The sequence below is a fragment of the Biomphalaria glabrata genome, chromosome 1 (genome assembly GCF_947242115.1).
Source record: "Biomphalaria glabrata chromosome 1, xgBioGlab47.1, whole genome shotgun sequence".
In the NCBI taxonomy this organism is placed as follows: domain Eukaryota; kingdom Metazoa; phylum Mollusca; class Gastropoda; family Planorbidae; genus Biomphalaria; species Biomphalaria glabrata.
Window position 1 is genome coordinate 4,543,070 of NC_074711.1, and position 20,057 is coordinate 4,563,126.

The 20,057-nt window shown below is 38.1% G+C and overlaps 1 protein-coding gene and 1 non-coding gene across 2 annotated transcripts in view; one reads left to right on the forward strand and one right to left on the reverse strand.

Moving 5' to 3' along the window:
- The window catches only part of LOC106067910 (dynein regulatory complex subunit 7-like), a 34,211-nt gene extending 16,207 nt beyond the window's left edge, over positions 1-18,004 (reverse strand). Inside the window, exons 1-7 of the mRNA XM_056015876.1 lie at positions 17,901-18,004; positions 13,041-13,182; positions 8,337-8,511; positions 6,714-6,839; positions 6,136-6,330; positions 3,886-4,044; positions 2,789-3,004 (exon numbers count right to left, since the gene is read on the reverse strand). Coding sequence (XP_055871851.1) covers positions 2,789-3,004; positions 3,886-4,044; positions 6,136-6,330; positions 6,714-6,839; positions 8,337-8,511; positions 13,041-13,182; positions 17,901-17,997 — 1,110 coding nt within the window. The 5' untranslated portion in view covers positions 17,998-18,004. The remainder of the gene's footprint in view (positions 1-2,788; positions 3,005-3,885; positions 4,045-6,135; positions 6,331-6,713; positions 6,840-8,336; positions 8,512-13,040; positions 13,183-17,900) is intronic.
- Positions 1,296-1,381, forward strand: Trnay-gua (transfer RNA tyrosine (anticodon GUA)). Its single transcript is given in 2 exon segments — positions 1,296-1,332; positions 1,346-1,381. It is a non-coding gene; the product is annotated as a tRNA-Tyr (tRNA).
- Positions 18,005-20,057: the final 2,053 nt, after the last annotated feature.

The following is a 20,057-nucleotide window of genomic DNA, read 5'->3' on the forward strand; positions in this document are numbered from 1 at the left end:
TTTTACGGAAATGTTTTTTTCTTGAGGTTTTAAATAAGAGACTGACCCTTTACAAAACAATTATATCAATTAGATACTCATTATAAGACATCAGTTAGGCCAGGTTCACATCTAACTTCACATTCACTTTCACCTATCTCGTGGTCTGCTGGACCTTTGGGGAACCACACAGGATCTGTCAACCTTCTTTCTGCATTGTTCTCTGTTAATTGCCTTTGGTAGAATTTATTGATATTGATACCTGCCTTTTTACCTGCCTGGGTGGAACACTTCTGATAGAATTTAATACCGATATTCTTCTGAAAATATTGAAACCTGCCACTTCGGGACTTCGGGGGCCGATTTTGAGTTTGTGTTTCCACACAAACTGTCTTTGTAACCTTGTTTTTTAAAAGAGAAAGTCGTGCTTCTGTCCCCTCTGTGACTTCTTGTATTATTTTGACAGCGGTTTTATTGTCTGTATTAGTCCTCAGTTGGAGCGAAGTTCAACATTTTGGCGCTGGACATTTTGGCGCTGGACATTATTAATGTTTATACATTACGTCTTTCAATTTTTCTAACATATCTTATGCTTAAGCAATTTGATTTTCGAAGATATCTGTGTGGGTTACCTTTTCCCCCTCGGGCTGTTCATGTTTTTGTTTTTGTTTGTTTTAGTTTTGTATGTCATGTATGTATGTCATGTAATGGATCTTCATCCTATCGTCTTTTCCTAATTAAATTCAATTTTTCATCCACTTTTCAGATCAAACTTTGACCAGTGGCGTGGTCAGTAACGTGTTCAGAGGACTCCCCCCCCCCCCCCCCCCGCGATTTTATTTGAGGAAGGGGTAAAAAAAAAAGTGGGAGGGGGGTGAACAAAAGGCTACATTTCCAGCTAATTCCAGTGACAATTGTAAAACTTTTATATAGTCGCCGAAATATTAAATGCTCACTGATAATCGAAACCGCGATCATTATTGTTCAAGCCCATCACTAACAATGGGCATTACATATTTAAATAATAATAATAATTTTTGTTTCCCTCTAAAGATGCCAAAGAATGAATATTAGTTCGTTTTTTTACATAATAATAATAATAATAATAATAATAATGATAATAATAATAATAATAACGGGGAGAAAGAGTCACTTTGAATTGAGGTTTCTTTCTGCCGGCCAACAAATAGCAGTGAACAATGTCCCCTCTTTGACCTATTGACCACTTGTTGAAACTAATCCCATTCAACACAAGTGTGGTAACATAAAAAAATAACACCTGCCAAGATCAACAGTTTGTTGACCAATTTGAACATCCCGCGATAGCTCAGTTGGTAGAGCGGAGGACTGTAGAGGTCAAAAAGCTATCCTTAGGTCACTGGTTCGAATCCGGTTCGCGGGAATTTTTTTTTTTTTTTTTTTACTTTTTAATGTTTTATCATGATAATTTTATCCAGTTTTTTTTTTTTTTTAAGTCCAACTGTGTCCTTTAAAAAAAAAAAAAAGAAAATATTAATAAGTTAATCACAATATCACAAATAATATAAAGATTTTTTATATCTACTAATTCTTATATTTCAAATATATAATAAACTAAACAATAAATATTTTTACTTGTCATTTAGAATAAAGGGGGAAAAAATGGCCAGTTTGAAGATCGAACCCATTATGTTCGAGTAGTCCTAATTAACGCTCTATCAACTTAGCTATCCAGGAATATGCGTGTTATGGAGGGTTTGTGTTTCCAAGGTGATTATGAAGGAAGGGAGTATTTATTGTTAGTTGTAGAGAAAGAGCATTAATTTAGTGTTACTCTTGTAGAATGATGTACAAAGAAGTTATTCGGGTTATTTTCAAATTATATAAGTTAAAATAATAATACGTCTACAGCGGTTTAGTTGTCTACCAGCAGCTTGGTGCTAAAAGTCAACCACCGTCGACAACATTGTGGAAATTTTTAGCTTTTTTATTAGAGTTTTTGTCTTGTGTCTTTTAACCAGCTTCCACCCACCTTTCATCTTCCGCCCATGAAAAAAGTGTACGCCCATGTGTACGCTAACACCTGGTAGAAGGTATCAAAATAAGGGGAAAAAAATCTTACAAAAAAAAACACAGCTTATATTAAGTGTAGTCGTATCAATTAGTTTGGATCAGACATGTAATTAAATTTGTAATAGATCTAGACCAACAACAATACATCTGTGCGATTAGAAATATTGTTACCAATTGTTTTTGTTTAGCGCTGTTTTATGCGTTTAGCTTTCTCAAAACGCTATCATCCTATCACTTGTCTGGAGCAGTTGGGAAAGGGGGAAAAGGGGGGGGGGAGAAAGAAAGGGATACCTAGATGAAATATACAGTGAACGTTTTTTTAAAGCATTTATTAGAAAATTTTAAAAAATGGAGGGGGGACGACCTGAATTCGAACTTATGACTCGAGCCGACATTTTAAACACTCTGCTAGTGAAGTGTTTATGAAAATAGAAGATATCTACTGTTTGTTTCAAACTTACTTTTAAAGCGACGACCTATAAAGGGGACTAATCCAGCTTATACCACCACCTAAGTCAAGTACAATTTCTTTCCTTTATTCTAGATACCAAACAAAATAAATAATTACAAATAGTTATTGAATTAATTATTTGTTGTAGTTTTTTTTTATTCTTGTGTTGTTTGGTAAAAGAAATTATTGTACAAAATTTCAGCCTGATTCGAGATTGGGTGTCGGAGAAATATGGTGTACAAACATTTTACCAGACAGACAGACAAACAAACATACAGACAGAGTGCAAAAATGATATGATCTTACTGCAACGTCCAGGGTTTCATTCATATTCACGTAGTAATTCAAATGATTCCATAAGGACTCTATACGGAGGTATTGATCCCAAGACGTCGGGTGAGCCACGCCGGTGCTGGGCTCAATGAAGAACGTCTCCTGAACGTCTCGTCGACCTTTCAAGACCATGACCCAGGAATGAACTCTGCGACCTTCTAGTTCATCTGGGGGCGGAGCTTCATTCAGCTAAAGACACCAATGAAACGCGTTGAAAATGATAATGTAATTAGCATATGACAAAACGAGGCAACCAAACTTGTATGCAGCAGATGATACCTTTATGACAAATATTCACAAAGCTTATATTAAAACACTGTCTGTTTATCTGGCACGTTAATCCTACCACTTCACACTCTCGGATCATATTGAAACTTTACACAGTTATTCGTTGTCGATGACAACACAAGTATGGCCATATTAAAAGATCTTCGGGGCTCGCAAAGACCTTCCTTCAGGGAACAGTACCAGGAAAAAGAAGAAGAGGCAGACAGAGAAAGAGATGGGAGGACAACATAAAAGAATGAACGGGCCTGCCATTGAAAGAGATTCAAACTAAGGCAAAAGGCAGAGAGGTATGGAGAAAGACGGTCGACCAATCTTGCATGGTCCAACAGACTAAGGGATAGGTAAAGATAAAGGTAAAGACAACACAGGAATCAAGCAAATAAAGCTGCAATACAGAAGAGGTTTGAATTGAATTTTCCTTCCCCAAGGTGGGTAGCCAGCCATGGCTAACGTGCCCCTCCTGCCAAAAGCTTACTGGTTAAGACGCCAGTTACTCACTTTCGCCCCCTTCTCCTGTCATTGAAAACAGTTCCGCTTGACCCAATATCTGATACACATCAAGGCCAGGAGCCGGACTAGTTTTCGAGGACTATTTAAGACGTATGCCATTAGAAAGCATTTGATTGGTAGTGGACTGCTTATATCCATTACCACTTCCCGGCTGTACGTAACCAAAATCTGATATGTTTGTTATTTAATGTTTGACCTATGACCTATTCTGTGACATAGTGTAGAGCTTTGTTTTCATATCTTTCACTTTTTTACTTTCTTTCTGTTCTTACCTCCCTTGCCCTCTCTTCCACTTTACGTCTGCTGTCCTCCTCTTCTTTCTTTATAGCATGCGACTTCTTGGCCATGCGCAGTTCGTACTCGCTTTGCACCCAGCGTGGTGGCCGGATCGTGTAACGAGAGATGTTTTTGGCGATGGCCGCTGTGAATTTCTGAGCAGACGACAGTCTCATGTGTTATAAGTGATAGAATCTTACATTTGATAAGGGGACAGTGTCACATGTGTTATCAGTGATAGAATCTTACATTTGTGAAGGGGACAGTGTCACATATGTTATAAGTGATAAAATCTTACATTTGTGAAGGTGACAGTGTCACATAGGTTATAAGTGATAGAATCTTACATTTGAAAAGGGGACAGTGTCACATAGGTTATAAGTGATAAAATCTTACATTTGTGAAGGTGACAGTGTCACATAGGTTATAAGTGATAGAATCTTACATTTGAAAAGGGGACAGTGTCACATAGGTTATAAGTGATAGAATCTTACATTTTGAAAAGGGGACAGTGTCACTTAGGTTATAAGAGATAAAATCTTACATTTGAAAAGGGGACAGTGTCACATAGGTTATAAGTGATAGAATCTTACATTTGAAAAGGGGACAGTGTCACTTAGGTTATAAGAGATAAAATCTTACATTTGAAAAGGGGACAGTGTCACATAGGTTATAAGTGATAGAATCTTACATTTGAAAAGGGGACAGTGTCACTTAGGTTATAAGAGATAAAATCTTACATTTGAAAAGGGGACAGTGTCACATAGGTTATAAGTGATAGAATCTTACATTTGAAAAGGGGACAGTGTCACTTAGGTTATAAGAGATAGAATCTTACATTTGAAAAGGTGACAGTGTCACATAGGTTATAAGTGATAGAATCTTACATTTGAAAAGGGGACAGTGTCACATAGGTTATAAGTGATAGAATCTTACATTTGAAAAGGGGACAGTGTCACATAGGTTATAAGTGATAGAATCTTACATATGTGAAGGGGAATGCTCGAAATCCACACAAGCTTTAACGAATCAGAATTCACTTTTTTAAAAAGATGATAAATTGCTGAATGTTTCACAATTGATAATTTAAAACAAAAAAAGTTTAAAATGAAATATGTCTTGTAATGATCATTTTCACGATAAACTAAACGATTTCAATTAACCTCAATTGAGCTTCAGTGTTGCCAACTAAAGTATTTTTTTTTTAAAATGAGCTACGACCGGAAGAGGTTAGAAAACTTGAATCTGCCGGGATTAAATGTGCACAAAAAAATGATTGTATGGCTTTAAAACAACCTAGCCCATCAGCACTTCCGTTATTCTATACACCGGATACACCAAATGTTCTGCTGTTCAGTTTTCCCGCCATGGATGAAATGCTCCAATAGAAAGAGTTTAGCCGAGACCAATCGTTATCGAGGCCCTGAACACTGACTTGCAACGTCACAACCTTGTGGAAAAATCAGACCAATAGCAGCTCTTTGCCACGCCACAAGGTCTGTACGACGTGGCAACGAGCTATTAGTCAAAACTTCCCACAGGCTGCAACGTTGCAGGTCAGTGTTAAGGCCTTCAGTAACTAATGGTCTCGGTTCATCTCATATTTAGTTTCTTTAATTGTACTTAAGTTCCATGTACTAATCATTCAGGCATGAAATGCTGAACTTGTATTGAAATCTTTAGCGAAACATTTTATTTTAGCTCCAAAATTAAACAAGTTTTAACTCCAACATTTACATTCCTTATCCTTCACAACACTGAAAGGATTGCCCCTCTGCCCTACGCCTAAATAATGTAATACTACATCTCTAATACTAATACAACCAATAGAATATACTGCTCGCAAACAATTCCAGTCTAATTCACTGACCAGGTGTTCTTCAAAATGTTCTCTAAATTGTTAAAATATGGGTCAAACTAATAACCGACACTGGATGGGACTAAATATTAAACCAGCTAGTATTGAGACAATTGGTAGCTGGGACTAAATATTAAACCAGCTAGTATTGAGACAATTGGTAGCTGGGACTAATTATTAAACCAGCTAGTATTGGGACAATTGGTAGCTGGGACTAATTATTAAACCAGTTAGTATTGGGACAATTGGTAGCTGGGACTAATTATTAAACCAGTTAGTATTGGGACAATTGGTAGCTGGGAATAATTATTAAACCAGCTAGTACTGAGACAATTGGTAGCTGGAACTAATTATTACATCAGCTAGTATTGAGACAATTGGTACTTACAATCTGATCTTGTTCCACGAATGGACAGATTGTGTAGGACAGGTCTCGGCGGCAGACCTCTCTCGTGGCGTACCCACTGACCACGAACGCGTCATATCCGGCGCCAATGAGCATGCTGCACAGGACAGTGCTGTATTCAAAACAGTGTCCGTACAACCTCTCCAGGACTGACTGGGGTGCGTGCAGAGTTTGAGGCTGAAGCATGGAAATTATAGTATGAAAATTAATTTTTTTAAAGGTATCGCTGCATTTTACGCAGTGGCGTTACTATGGGGTGCGTGGGATGCGGACAATCCCTGGGGACATCGACTCTAGTGACGCCGCTGATCATACGTGTTAATTTTACACAGCAGATGTAAAGTAAAAAATATATTTGGAGCAAAACTGTTGAACGATATGGAACGTTAGGATGTTAAGTAACGGCATAAAGGGGGATAGACAAATTTGTTACGATTTGTTACATAAAAAATTTGATTTTTTGGCGTTACGTAACATCCGAACGCTTCCATATGCGTGTGGCGCCAGTAACTGAAAATATCAAGAGAAAACATGACACTGAGAATAATTTAGGTACTCACAAGCTCACTCGGAGGCTTCAGTTTGATGTAGTTTAGATAGCCAGCGAGAAACTCGGCGATGTTAGGCCAGTCTAGAAGCTCATAAAATGGCAGCTGTGTAGGCACTATGGTAGTGCAGACTAGTTTCTGGAAGCAAAACCAAAAGTGAGATGTATTCTTCATATTTGTATTTTTCTTGTTTCTCAATACAACACCACAAATGGGAATTCGAAAGAGATTGGACCATAGGACACTAAGTAAGAGATTGAACCAGAGGACACTAAGTACGAGACTGGACCAGAGGACACTAAGTAAGAGATTAGACCAGAGGACACTAAGATAGAGATTGGACCAGAGGACACTAAGTACGAGACTGGACCAGAGGACACTAAGATAGAGATTGGACCATAGGACACTAAGTACGAGACTGGACCAGAGGACACTAAGATAGAGATTGGACCATAGGACACTAAGATAGAGATTGGACCAGAGGACACTAATAAAAGATTGGACCAGAGGACACTAAGTAAGAGACTGGACTAGAGGACACTAAGTAAGAGACTGGACTAGAGGACACTAAAAAAGATTGGACCAGAGGACACTAAGTAAGAGACTGGACTAGAGGACACTAAGTAAGAGACTGGACTAGAGGACACTAAGAGATTGGACCAGAGGACACTAAGTAAGAGATTGGACCAGAGGACACTAAGATAGAGATTGGACCAGAGGACACTAAGATAGAGATTGGACCAGAGGACACTAAGTAAGAGACTGGACCAGAGGACACTAAGTAAGAGACTGGACTAGAGGACACAAATAAAAGATTGGACCAGAGGACATTAAGTAAGAGATTGGACCAGAGGAAACTAAGTAAGAGATTTGACTAGAGGACACTAAGATAGAGATTGGACCAGAGGACACTAAGTAAGAGATTGGACCAGAGGACACTAATAAAAGATTGGACCAGAGGACACTAATAAAAGATTGGACCAGAGGACACTAAGTAAGAGATAGGACCAAAACACCCTAAGCATGTTATAATAATAATCTTTATTGTTCGTACGGAAATTTGTCTTACAATTTGTGCATTACACCAAACAAAACATTATAACTATGAACAAAACAGAACAAAATGTACACTCACACCAGACGCACTCATAATTTATGCGTTATACAGAAGGTATTAACAAAAATATAGAGTTTACAATCTTGAAGCAGAAAGAATTTTTTGAAGCCCACAATTATAGTAAAAGGTAAGAAGTTACCACTTTCCGATCATGCGATAAATGGGGGGGGGGGGGGACGAAACATGATGCAAAGATCTGTTTCTATATTCGACGAGGGTGTCATGTGGCCAGCACAACCACCAACCGCCTTCACTTCCACAATGTATGTCAGGTACCCAGTAGGGTTTGGTGGATTCGAAAAGGGGGCGGGGTGCTAATAATCCCGAAGTTCAAAAATCACAGTCATCACACGTATTTGAACTCGGCACGCCACGGTTTGGAAGTCAAGAGCTTTACCACTCGGCCACCACACCCAGTACAGTTAAATGTAAACATGATGCTTCTAGTAATGAGTTTAATGTAATACACGAGGAGAGATTCACTTAGGCATATCAACTCATTACTGGAACTAGGTCACCTTGACTCCAAACTCGTTGCGAGGCTTCAGGAAGAGAGGCCTCCGAGTGTAGCACAGGTGGTTGTACTGTTTCAGGAAGTTCTTGCAGTATTGAATCGCTTTCATCTCCTTTTCATCGTTCTCCTTATAAGAGGCAGGGAACCTCTCAGGGGCGTATACTTCCAAAATGGGAGACCTGAAGGATCAAATTGTGCCGAGTAGGCTACAACGTAGGCTATATCGTAGGATATAACGTGAGACATAATGAAGGATATAGATGAGGTATAACGTAGGTCATAACGTGAAATAAAATGTGGGTATAATGTAGGTCATAACGTGAGATAAAATGTGGGTATAATGTTGGTATAACGTAGGTCATAACGTGAGATATAATGTAGGTATATCGTAGGTCATAACGTGAGATATAATGTGGGTATATCATAGGTCATAACGTGAAATAAAATGTGGGTATAATGTAGGTCATAACGTAAGATAAAATGTGGGTATAATGTTGGTATAACGTAGTCCAAAACGTGATATATAATGTAGGTATAACGTAGTCCATAACGTGAGATATAATGTGGGTATTACGTAATCAAAAAGTGAGGTATAATGTGGGTATAACGTAGTCAATAACGTGGGATATAATGTGGGTATTACGTAATCAAAAAGTGAGGTATAATGTGTGTATAACGTAGGCCATAACGTGAGATATAATGTGGGTATAACGTAGTCCATAACGTGAGATATAATGTGGGTATAACGTAGTCCATAACGTGAGATATAATATGAGTATAACGTAGTCCATAACGTGAGATATAATGTGGGTATAACGTAATCATAAAGTGAGCTATAATGTGGGTATAACGTAGGCCATAACGTGAGATATAATGTGGGTATAACGTAGGTAATAACGTGAGATATAATGTGGGTATAACGTAGTCCATAATGTGGGTATAACGTAGGTCATAACGTGAGATATAATGTGGGTATCATGTAGGTCATAACGTGATATATAATGTGGGTATAACGTAGTCCATAACGTGAGATATAATATGAGTATAACGTAGTCAATAACGTGGGATATAATGTGGGTATTACGTAATCAAAAAGTGAGGTATAATGTGTGTATAACGTAGGCCATAACGTGAGATATAATGTGGGTATAACGTAGTCCATAACGTGAGATATAATGTGGGTATAACGTAGTCCATAACGTGAGATATAATATGATTATAACGTAGTCCATAACGTGAGATATAATGTGGGTATAACGTAATCATAAAGTGAGATATAATGTGGGTATAACGTAGGCCATAACGTGAGATATAATGTGGGTATAACGTAGGTCATAACGTGAGATATAATGTGGGTATAACGTAGTCCATAATGTGGGTATAACGTAGGTCATAACGTGAGATATAATGTGGGTATCACGTAGGTCATAACGTGAGATATAATGTGGGTATAACGTAGTCCATAACGTGAGATATAATGTGGGTATAACGTAGGTCATAACGTGAGATATAATGTGGGTATAACGTAGTCCATAACGTGAGATATAATGTGGGTATAACGTAGTCCATAACGTGATATATAATGTGGGTATTACGTAATCAAAAAGTGAGGTATAATGTGGGTATAACGTAGTCAATAACGTGGGATATAATGTGGGTATTACGTAATCAAAAAGTGAGGTATAATGTGGGTATAACGTAGGCCATAACGTGAGATATAATGTGGGTATAACGTAGTCCATAACATGAGATATAATGTGGGTATACCGTAGTCCATAACGTGAGATATAATGTGGGTATAACGTAGGTCATAACGTGAGATATAATGTGGGTATAACGTAGTCCATAACGTGAGATATAATGTGGGTATAACGTAGTCCATAACGTGAGATATAATATGAGTATAACGTAGTCCATAACGTGAGACATAATGAAGGATATAGATGAGGTATAACGTAGGTCATAACGTGAAATAAAATGTGGGTATAATGTAGGTCATAACGTGAGATAAAATGTGGGTATAATGTTGGTATAACGTAGGTCATAACGTGAGATATAATGTGGGTATATCATAGGTCATAACGTGAAATAAAATGTGGGTATAATGTAGGTCATAACGTAAGATAAAATGTGGGTATAATGTTGGTATAACGTAGTCCAAAACGTGATATATAATGTAGGTATAACGTAGTCCATAACGTGAGATATAATGTGGGTATTACGTAATCAAAAAGTGAGGCATAATGTGGGTATAACGTAGTCAATAACGTGGGATATAATGTGGGTATTACGTAATCAAAAAGTGAGGTATAATGTGGGTATAACGTAGGCCATAACGTGAGATATAATGTGGGTATAACGTAGTCCATAACGTGAGATATAATGTGGGTATAACGTAGTCCATAACGTGAGATATAATGTGGGTATAACGTAGTCCATAACGTGAGATATAATGTGGGTATAACGTAGGTCATAACGTGAGATATAATGTGGGTATAACGTAGTCCATAACGTGAGATATAATGTGGGTATAACGTAGTCCATAACGTGAGATATAATATGAGTATAACGTAGTCCATAACGTGAGATATAATGTGGGTATAACGTAATCATAAAGTGAGATATAATGTGGGTATAACGTAGGCCATAACGTGAGATATAATGTGGGTATAACGTAGGTCATAACGTGAGATATAATGTGGGTATAACGTAGTCCATAATGTGGGTATAACGTAGGTCATAACGTGAGATATAATGTGGGTATAACGTAGGTCATAACGTGATATATAATGTAGGTATAACGTAGTCCATAACGTGAGATATAATGTAGGTATAACGTAGTCCATAACGTGAGATATAATGTGGGTATAACGTAATCATAAAGTGAGATATAATGTGGGTATAACGTAGGTCATAACGTGAGATATAATGTGGGTATAACGTAGTCCATAACGTGAGATATAATGTGGGTATAACGTAATCATAAAGTGAGATATAATGTGGGTATAACGTAATCATAACGTGAGATATAATGTGGGTATAACGTAGTCCATATCGTGAGATATAATGTGGGTATAACGTAATCATAAAGTGAGATATAATGTGGGTATAACGTAGGTCATAACGTGAGATGTAATGTGAGTATAAAAACCCTACCGGCCCACCGGGCCATTGCCGGAATACCCGTATGGCCAGTCCGCCCCTGGTTCCGCCCCTGGTTCCTAATGTACTTGACTACTTCGCCTTCTTACTGCGCGTCGTTACTTCACGCATGGCTGCCTGGTCGTGTGGTATGCGGGTCTGGATTATTCCTCGATGCTCCAGATTCGAACCACATTCAACGCCATCCCAGACCCGTCTTCAGTTATGAAGGAACATTCGAGACGTTTAAAGTGGTTAAACCTGGCTGTAACATTTCACCTCTATAAATGTATCCTCAATGTACCTTACCTCCTATAGCTTTAGAAGACCATTGTTTTTTTCGCGCGCAACATTTCTCGAGTTGTAAATACAACAATAAGCAAGCAAAATATTTTTTTTATATTTTTATTTTTAAAAAAAAGCTTATATAAGGGAAAGAACCGCATAATTACTAACACATATCTCTTATTACTGCAAGATTGATCTCCCTTTTCTATATACAACTAAATTAATTAATTACCACTAATTAATTAACTAATTGGTTAATTTTTTTAATGATTCATGTGTTGTCATCGACAATGGATAATTGTGCAAAGTTTCAACTTGAGTCGAGAGTAGGAAGAGGGAGAACTAGCGTATACAAGATTTGTACCAGACAGACAGATTGAGTTAACATACGCATTGTAAAAATTCCTTTATTTCTGTTCTTTCAATTAATTTAAATGTTATATTTAGAGGCACATTTTTTCCATTGCGTTTGTGAAGTGTCTCTATCAAGCTATTGTATACTCTGTGCTCTTTTGTAGAGGGTGGGGGGAGGAGTATACATTGCAGGAGGTTTCCGTGATGCCTTTGGGCGCTCAGTAAACACAACTCTGCCGATTCGAACTCAAGCCCCCTTGTTAGATGGCGAAGCCGAAGCCAATCTGTTGGTGTTTTTTGGCCTTTCAGCCACAAATCCGAAAATACCAGGTCTACGTCGGGTTTGGAACTCAAGCCCCCTTGTTAGGTAGCCAAGCAGTAGCCAAGCGGTTTTGGCCTTTCAGCCACACATCCCAAAATATCAGGTCTACCTCGAAATTCGAACCCCAGCCTCCTTGTTAGGTAGCTAAGCCGTCTAAGTCACTCTGTTATACGAGTTATACATGAAAAAGTGGCGAAGATTGAGAGAGAAAGAGAGAGAGAGGAGAGAGAGAGGAGAGAGAGAGAGGAGAGAGAGTGAGAGAGAGAGAGAGAGAGGAGAGAGAGGAGAGAGAGAGAGAGGAGAGAGAGAGAGGAGAGAGAGAGAGGAGAGAGGATGGAGAGAGGAGAGAGAGAGGAGAGAGAGGGGAGATAGAGAGGAGAGAGAGAGGAGAGAGAGAGGGGAGAGAGAGGAGAGAGAGAGGAGAGAGAGAGGAGAGAGAGAGGAGAGAGAGAGGAGAGAGAGAGAGGGGAGAGAGGGGAGAGAGGGAGGAGAGATAGAGGAGAGAGAGAGAGGAGGAGAGAGAGGAGAGAGAGAGAGAAAGGAGAGAGAGGAGAGGGAGAGAGAGCAGAGAGACAGAGAGAGGAGAGACTGTTTATGTCTTACGGTGTTCGTAATCCTATGCGACCAAGCCGACCCATCAGATCTTTGAGTCCATCCTCCAAGTCCTCTCCTTCACCCTCTCCACCATCATAAAACTCGACGTCTTGAGGCTCAGAGTTGTGATCCTCCTGAGAGTTCGTATTATCTGGGAAACCGTTTAAAATCGTGTTAATGACGTCCTTAATCAACCAGCTCCAAAGAACTGAGATTCAAATACATAAAAGAGTATACATGTGTACAGGGTCTTAGGACAATTCGTTTGGGCCCCACTCCTAGCAGGGGCCCGGCTATTGAAATTCAGCCTATCATTATCAGACATGGCTCTAGTCACAGGCTATCAATATGTTGGACGTACGATGGACGTAACTTTAATTAACCCACTGGCGCAAATTGCGTTTGCGTTGCTTCCCATACATGTTGTAGGCCTATACTAAATGTTGATAAATTGATCTAATTAATCGTTTTTATTATTTAAAAAAAAAAAACTAGAAGAGGGGCCTCGCAAGCATCAATTGGGCCCCGAAATTTGTAAGTCCGGCCCTGCATGTGTAGCAGAAATAATGTATCTTAGATCCTGCACAGAAGTGAGTATTCCTAGTCCAGGCATCTATCATGGTGTCAAAATCATAGCTGCGATCAGCATAAAGCAATTACTACGACCAGTGGACAATGGCTTTGTCTGCACGACATGCGGAAAAATAAGCAGGTCGCAAATGGGTCTGCGTAATCATGTGAAACACTGCACCCATTGTTAATCTTCGAAATCAAATACATTAGCGGATGATTAGTCTACCATTAAGACGATTACTACGTACCTTATATTAGAGTGTTTTTTAAACATTAAACACCCAACAGTTTAAAATAGTCGGAGCTAACCTTATGGTGATATGTTTATCATGTTTAAATATTGATTAAAACTTTTCTTTGGTAGGAAGGCATGGTTGTAATGACATGTTGTCAAGAACTATCTTAAAATTGCAAATATTTCCTTGAAGATTATTAAAATCAGACTTCGATATTGCTGATTCCGCAGTTCACCTTTCTTTACGCAGCCGATATGTCCAAATGAGGAACACGACAATTCGTTCATAGACAAATCGTTCATAGACAATTCGTTCACCGACAATTGGTTCACAGACAATGGGTTCACTGTGACGGTTCACAGACAATTGGTTCACAGACAATCGGCCCACCGACAATTGTAGAATATTGTTGATGAATATAGATCTAGATCTTTAACTAATTTAAGTGACTAGGTCTGAAGTGTGAAATTTAGACTTGGATTACATCATAGATATGTCATCTTATCTTCTTTTCTTCTATAATACAGACGTTACTTCAAAAAACAAGATGATTACGTCCTACGCGTCATGCATCTAGTCATGCATATTAACCAATGACCTGAATTCTGCCAAGTCATCCTGGCTAGCTCAGGCAACCCATTCCATGCTCTAATGGCATTAGGGAAGAAGGAGCATTTGTACACATTTGTCCAAGTATATGGAACGAGGAATGTACCTTTATCTGTGTGTCTTTCTGCGCAGTGGCGTGGCAGATACCCGTGGGCCCAAGTTCAAGAATATATTGGTGGGCCCCCTCCCCCAGTAAGACGAATACAATGTATGACAAAACAATTGAGTGATCTGAATGTATCGGTACATTGACCAAAAGACATTCCAATGCAAGTAGAGTAGCTATTTAATAATCTTATTACGCTTGACTGTGTTAGAAGTCTCCAACACAAATTTAAAATCAATGTTTGTACAATTGTAAACAGAATGAAACCAGTAAACGGAGTTTCCAATATATACAGAAGAGTTCTAGCTCCCATTCTACACACTGACATTCCTAAAACACTTCTAGGTGTCAAACTGTGAAGCATTGATACAAACTTGTATCTAGTTTTTCGTCCATTATTTAACAGTAACTAGATCGAATATTTATTTACTAACATTTTTCTGGCCTTTTAAGTAGCAAATTAAGAAACCAGTGCATCTATTTCTTAATGCGCGAGCGGCTTCTTCTGACGAAACAATGTCCAAATGCCATTGTAGTTATAGTATCCAGTCATATTGGAAGCACCATCATAGCTTTAGCCTTGCAGTTTAGTTAAGGATAAATGGGGATTTTTTTATTATTTGGAGCATTTGTTCAGCAAATTCTGCTGATGTCTGATTCTAACAAATATGAAAACCAAGAAATGACTATCTTATTTCTTTTTCTTTGGATGTTCCGTCATCGGAGATCACAAGCAGTATCAAATAATAATAAAAATAATAATACGAATTTGATATCAACTTTATATTTGTCTTGAGTGCTGCCACTAATGAAAGAGTCAATGGTGCAGAATGAATGTTCTAAAGTACCAGTATTTTTGCAAGCATTGCATTGCGTTTTGAATCTGTTGGGCTTTGATTTTCTGTCAAATTTGAATATTCATAGAAATTTTCTGATGAATTTATATAAATATATGGTGTTAAATTTGTTTAAGAGCTATGAACCAAGTTTCAACCCAATACTAAGCATTGGTCAAAGAATGGCACTATTACTATGCCATGATCAATTTAGTTATCTCTGTATCTTCTAGATCTTTGTTATAAACCTGCTCCTCAAGTCGGTTTCCTCCTTAAAGGCAATAGCACAACTTGAACGATTCCTGATAATACTTTGGCTTGTTTTGTTTTTTTATTGTAGACCCCTATTTGTTTTTGTTTAGATTGTGCCTCCTTTTTATTCGGATATAATAATTACATTAACATTTTGTATACACTACAGATGACAACTAAACAATGAGATGAAGACTTTCTAGGACGCATCGTTCTGGTTTAATGTTTTTCACTATTTCACAAAGTAAACTTCATCGGATTTAATGGTTGTTGTTGTTTTTTTTTGAAACAACAGTTGTGACAGTTCAATGTCTACTAAACATTTTACAAATTCAGTTTGGATGTCAGACTTTTTTTTTGAGATTATACAATATTATTTATAGTTATCGTAAGACCATCATGAATCTATTTCACTATTTTAACATTTAATGTACTGAAAAAAATCTATATAGTTTTAGGAGCATTTTTTTTAAAGTCTAAGTTCTCAAGATTTCTGAAACTCTCATTTTTAAGTTCACTGGTCTCATGGAATATTAACTAGAATCAAAATCTACATCAGAAGAGTGACCAGGGCTGCGCAGGGAAATAGCGTCTGGCTCCCGTCTGTCACGAAACCCCGTCCTGAATCCCGCGGCGAATACCTTGGGTCACACTGGCTCATAGCAACCAGCGGAGCAGTCTGGTTCATGAGTGACAGACATTTGCCTCCCATCTTGGATGTCAGACCTTTATTTTTTCAGTAGTTTAAAAGGTTTTACATTGTCAAAAACAAAGCAAACAAATGTCAGGGTCTCTCTCGACAAGTGATATCATGCTTCCTCAGAACTTGTTCCTAGTTCAATTGGTTGTCTTATTTCCGACTGTAGACATCATGGCTATTGCTCTCTGGTGTAGACACATGTACGAACACATGTATTGTACATGTCCTCACATGCCAGACGATAAAACAGGGATTCTTCCGAAGGCAGCCGTCTCCAGTTTCCATAGAAACCTGGAAGCCAAGAAAGAAAAATCCAGGGAAACACAATCCTAAATGTTTGTGTTGGTGTGTTTACCAGCTGACAGATCAGCGTGACTTCCTCTTGTTCTAATGTTTTTATGTCCAACACTATCTACTTAAAGCTGGGCTAATCAACGCAAACAACATTCCTGGACATCACTCATCATCACGTTGCCATTGTACACAGATCCAAGGAACTTAATAAGTCTGACCGTTTCTCCACATCAACATCGGAGAAGCCTCCACAAGTCGGCAGACTAACAGCATTACAGTGATCTCATTAGGAAACTAGTGGATAATTCCCCCCCCCCCCAACTAATCTTCACCAGTTGACACCGAGAGGTCCTGAAGTTCTGTTAGAATCACCAGAGACTGAAATCATGTCAGCCTTAGTTCGGGAATAACGAAACTGTTTCACTATTTAAGAGGTATGAAAAGACGAATTTACATACTTTAAATACAAAACAAATAAAAAACATATTAAGCTTTGAAAAAAATGAATAATTAGCAGCTGTATCGAAATATTAATTAGTGACAATCGGGGCTATCCCTACTTCTTAATCAAACTCTCTCCATCCCCCACCCTTCCTGTACTACCCATAAATATATAAACAGATTAGAAAAAAAAAAGAATTAGACGATATGGAGACGGTTGTCACCTCAAACGCACGATTAGAGCCACCATTACAATTCACAAAACCTGATGGAAAGCAAATCCTTACATTAAAGCTTAAAACACTGCTTTGTAAGTTTATATAAATTCTGGAACAAAGTTCAGGATATTTTCAGGGAGCTTTTTAAATTCTTTTTTTTTAATCGGTTTTTACAAAAGTGCATTTATTTTTTCACTTTGGTGTCACTCCCCAAGTTCTCAACAAGTCAAGAGTCATAGGCCCAAGCGCAGTGGGCCCCTAATGGTCGTGGGCCCGGGTTCATTGAACCCTTTCGCGCCATGGATGCTACGCCACTGTTTCTGCGTATTTTATTAGATTTTGTTTTTGTATTTGAAGATTATGGTTCAGTGTTTTATGTATAATTGCTTCTTTACTTTTGAGTCTTCTATCCTCAAGGCTTTCTAAATTTACTGATTTTACTAAAGGTATTACTCTAGTCTAATGTGAATATTCGTTTGTTATGAATCTCGCTGCTCAATTTAGTGACTGTTCAAGATCTAGATTAGAATATATTCGTCTTAGTAGAAAAAATAGCTATATTCGTATAGGTAGAAAAAATAGCTAAGTGGTTGTTGAAACTAACCAGATTTTTCTGACGTTGCAGGCGTTCTAAAAGTTGTAACAGGTGATATTCTTATTTTCTTATGTTCTGTATCACCGACATTGATATCGGTAGCCATCTTTTTTTGTTTTGTTTTGTTTTGTTGGATTTTATTTTACATAAGTGTGTTCATTTTCGGTGAAAGATTGTTTTGAAGCAGAAACTTTAATAATAGATCCCCAACTTACCCAGACAGAAACAACTAAATGCATGGCGCGTAGGACGTAATCATCATCTTTTTTTTTTTTTGAAGTAACGTCTGTATTAAATAAGATAAGAAAACATTGTCACAAAACCCACTTTTGTTCCCTTGTATCCCGAAGGAAGCTTCGAGTCGAGACGTAACAATTTTTTATTTCCAAAGAAATGCTAATAATAAAATTTGTCTTCAAGAAGATGAATGGGGAGTGCTGTATTTCAAGTGGATTCGAAGTCCCACCTGCGACCTAAATATTTTCCCACAGAAGTTATGTGTAGCAAGGTATTTGATGGGCCCCCCTTCCCTCAATAAAAAAAAATTCAGAGTATGACAAAATAATTTAGTAATCTGAATCTATCGGTACATTTACCAAAGAACATTCCAGTGCAAGTAGCGTAGGGGGCCTACCTTTTTTATTTGTTTGTTTGTTTTTGTCAGTAATAATGTCATAATGTTTGATTTAGTAATATAGGCCCTTATATATATATATATATATATATATATATATATATATATATATATGGCTCCTTATTGTGTCTCGGAAGAAAATGGATGCGCCCAGGTGAATCAATGGCTTTGGTTTCGTCTTGGGTGGCTCTCGACCTTGCTGATGATCCAGAGGAACGCTTCGCGTTACATTTGGCACCAACTCAGTTGCAGAAGCTGCCGGGGGGAATTTCACAGTTGATACTCCCAACGCCTTAGGGGCTTCTGAACAAAATTAACCAACTTAAAGGTGTTTCACATGAACAAAAAGAAAAATATTTTTTGAGTTCTATTTCTCATTATAAACATTTACATTAGGAAAACACTTTTAGGTGTAATACTATTAAACATTGATACAAGCTATTATCTAGTCAGAAACCAGTACATCTATCTCTAAACTTTTGCCTGTTTCTCGCTCAACTGAAAGAACACAAATAGAAGCCAACTTTCCCTTGTGTTATAGAAATTCTTAACGGATTTTTTGACCAATCGAAACTTGGAGAATGACGGCGCTGCCTAACAAACTGACATAAAGTCAGAGGTAACATGCATGCTGGGACAGTGTTTGGAAAACTTGAAAATAAAAGAAACAGATTGAGCTTTGAAAAAGTTTTAATAATTAGCAGCTTTGTCGACATTGGTTGTTCTTGACCATCAGGACTTTCCCAATAGACCTAAAAGTCATTGTCGCCCCCCTCCTTTTTTTTCTGTGCAACACATTAATATTTTCGCAACCAAATTGTGTCACACCCCCACACATTCCTATAATACTATCAATGGTTTATTAGCAGAGAGAAAATAGAATGGAAAGACCTTATCTTATCTTATGAAATGCAGACGTTAATTCAAAAAGTGTCACTTAAACGCATGATTAGCACCCTGAAAACGAAAGGAGGCGCGGTTGCTGAATGTTAATGCGCCTGGCTTCCGAACCGATGGAGGGGGAAGGGCTTCGATCCTGGTGAAGATTGGGAAATGGAGTCCACCAAGCTCTAATGTGTACCTGACATTAGTAGGGGAAAAGAAAAGGCATTTGGTCGTTGTGCTGGCCACATGACACCCTCGTTAACCGTGGGCCACAGAAACATCTGCCCTGTAGATGGCAAGGTCTGAAAAGGGGAACTGTTATTTTCTTAAAGTGGGTCATGTCAGTTAGATGTAACAGATTGTAAAATTTAAGATTTTAAAGTTGGGGGGGGGGGGGCGGAGCAGGATTTAAAAAGTTAAAAATGACCACCCCAAAAAAAATACCATAGAGCCTATCAAATATTTCAAAATAACTGAAAAGCAGAAGTTTAGTCTGATAGTTGTTTTTTTTTTTAAGATTATTTGTTAAGGCGGAGAGTTGGGGGGGGTGATGCTGGAATTTACGGGACAGCCCGTTATAAACTGGAGGGGATCCATGGCAAAATAAACAATGTGTATAGCCTGGGCAGGGGCTTACCTAGGAATTT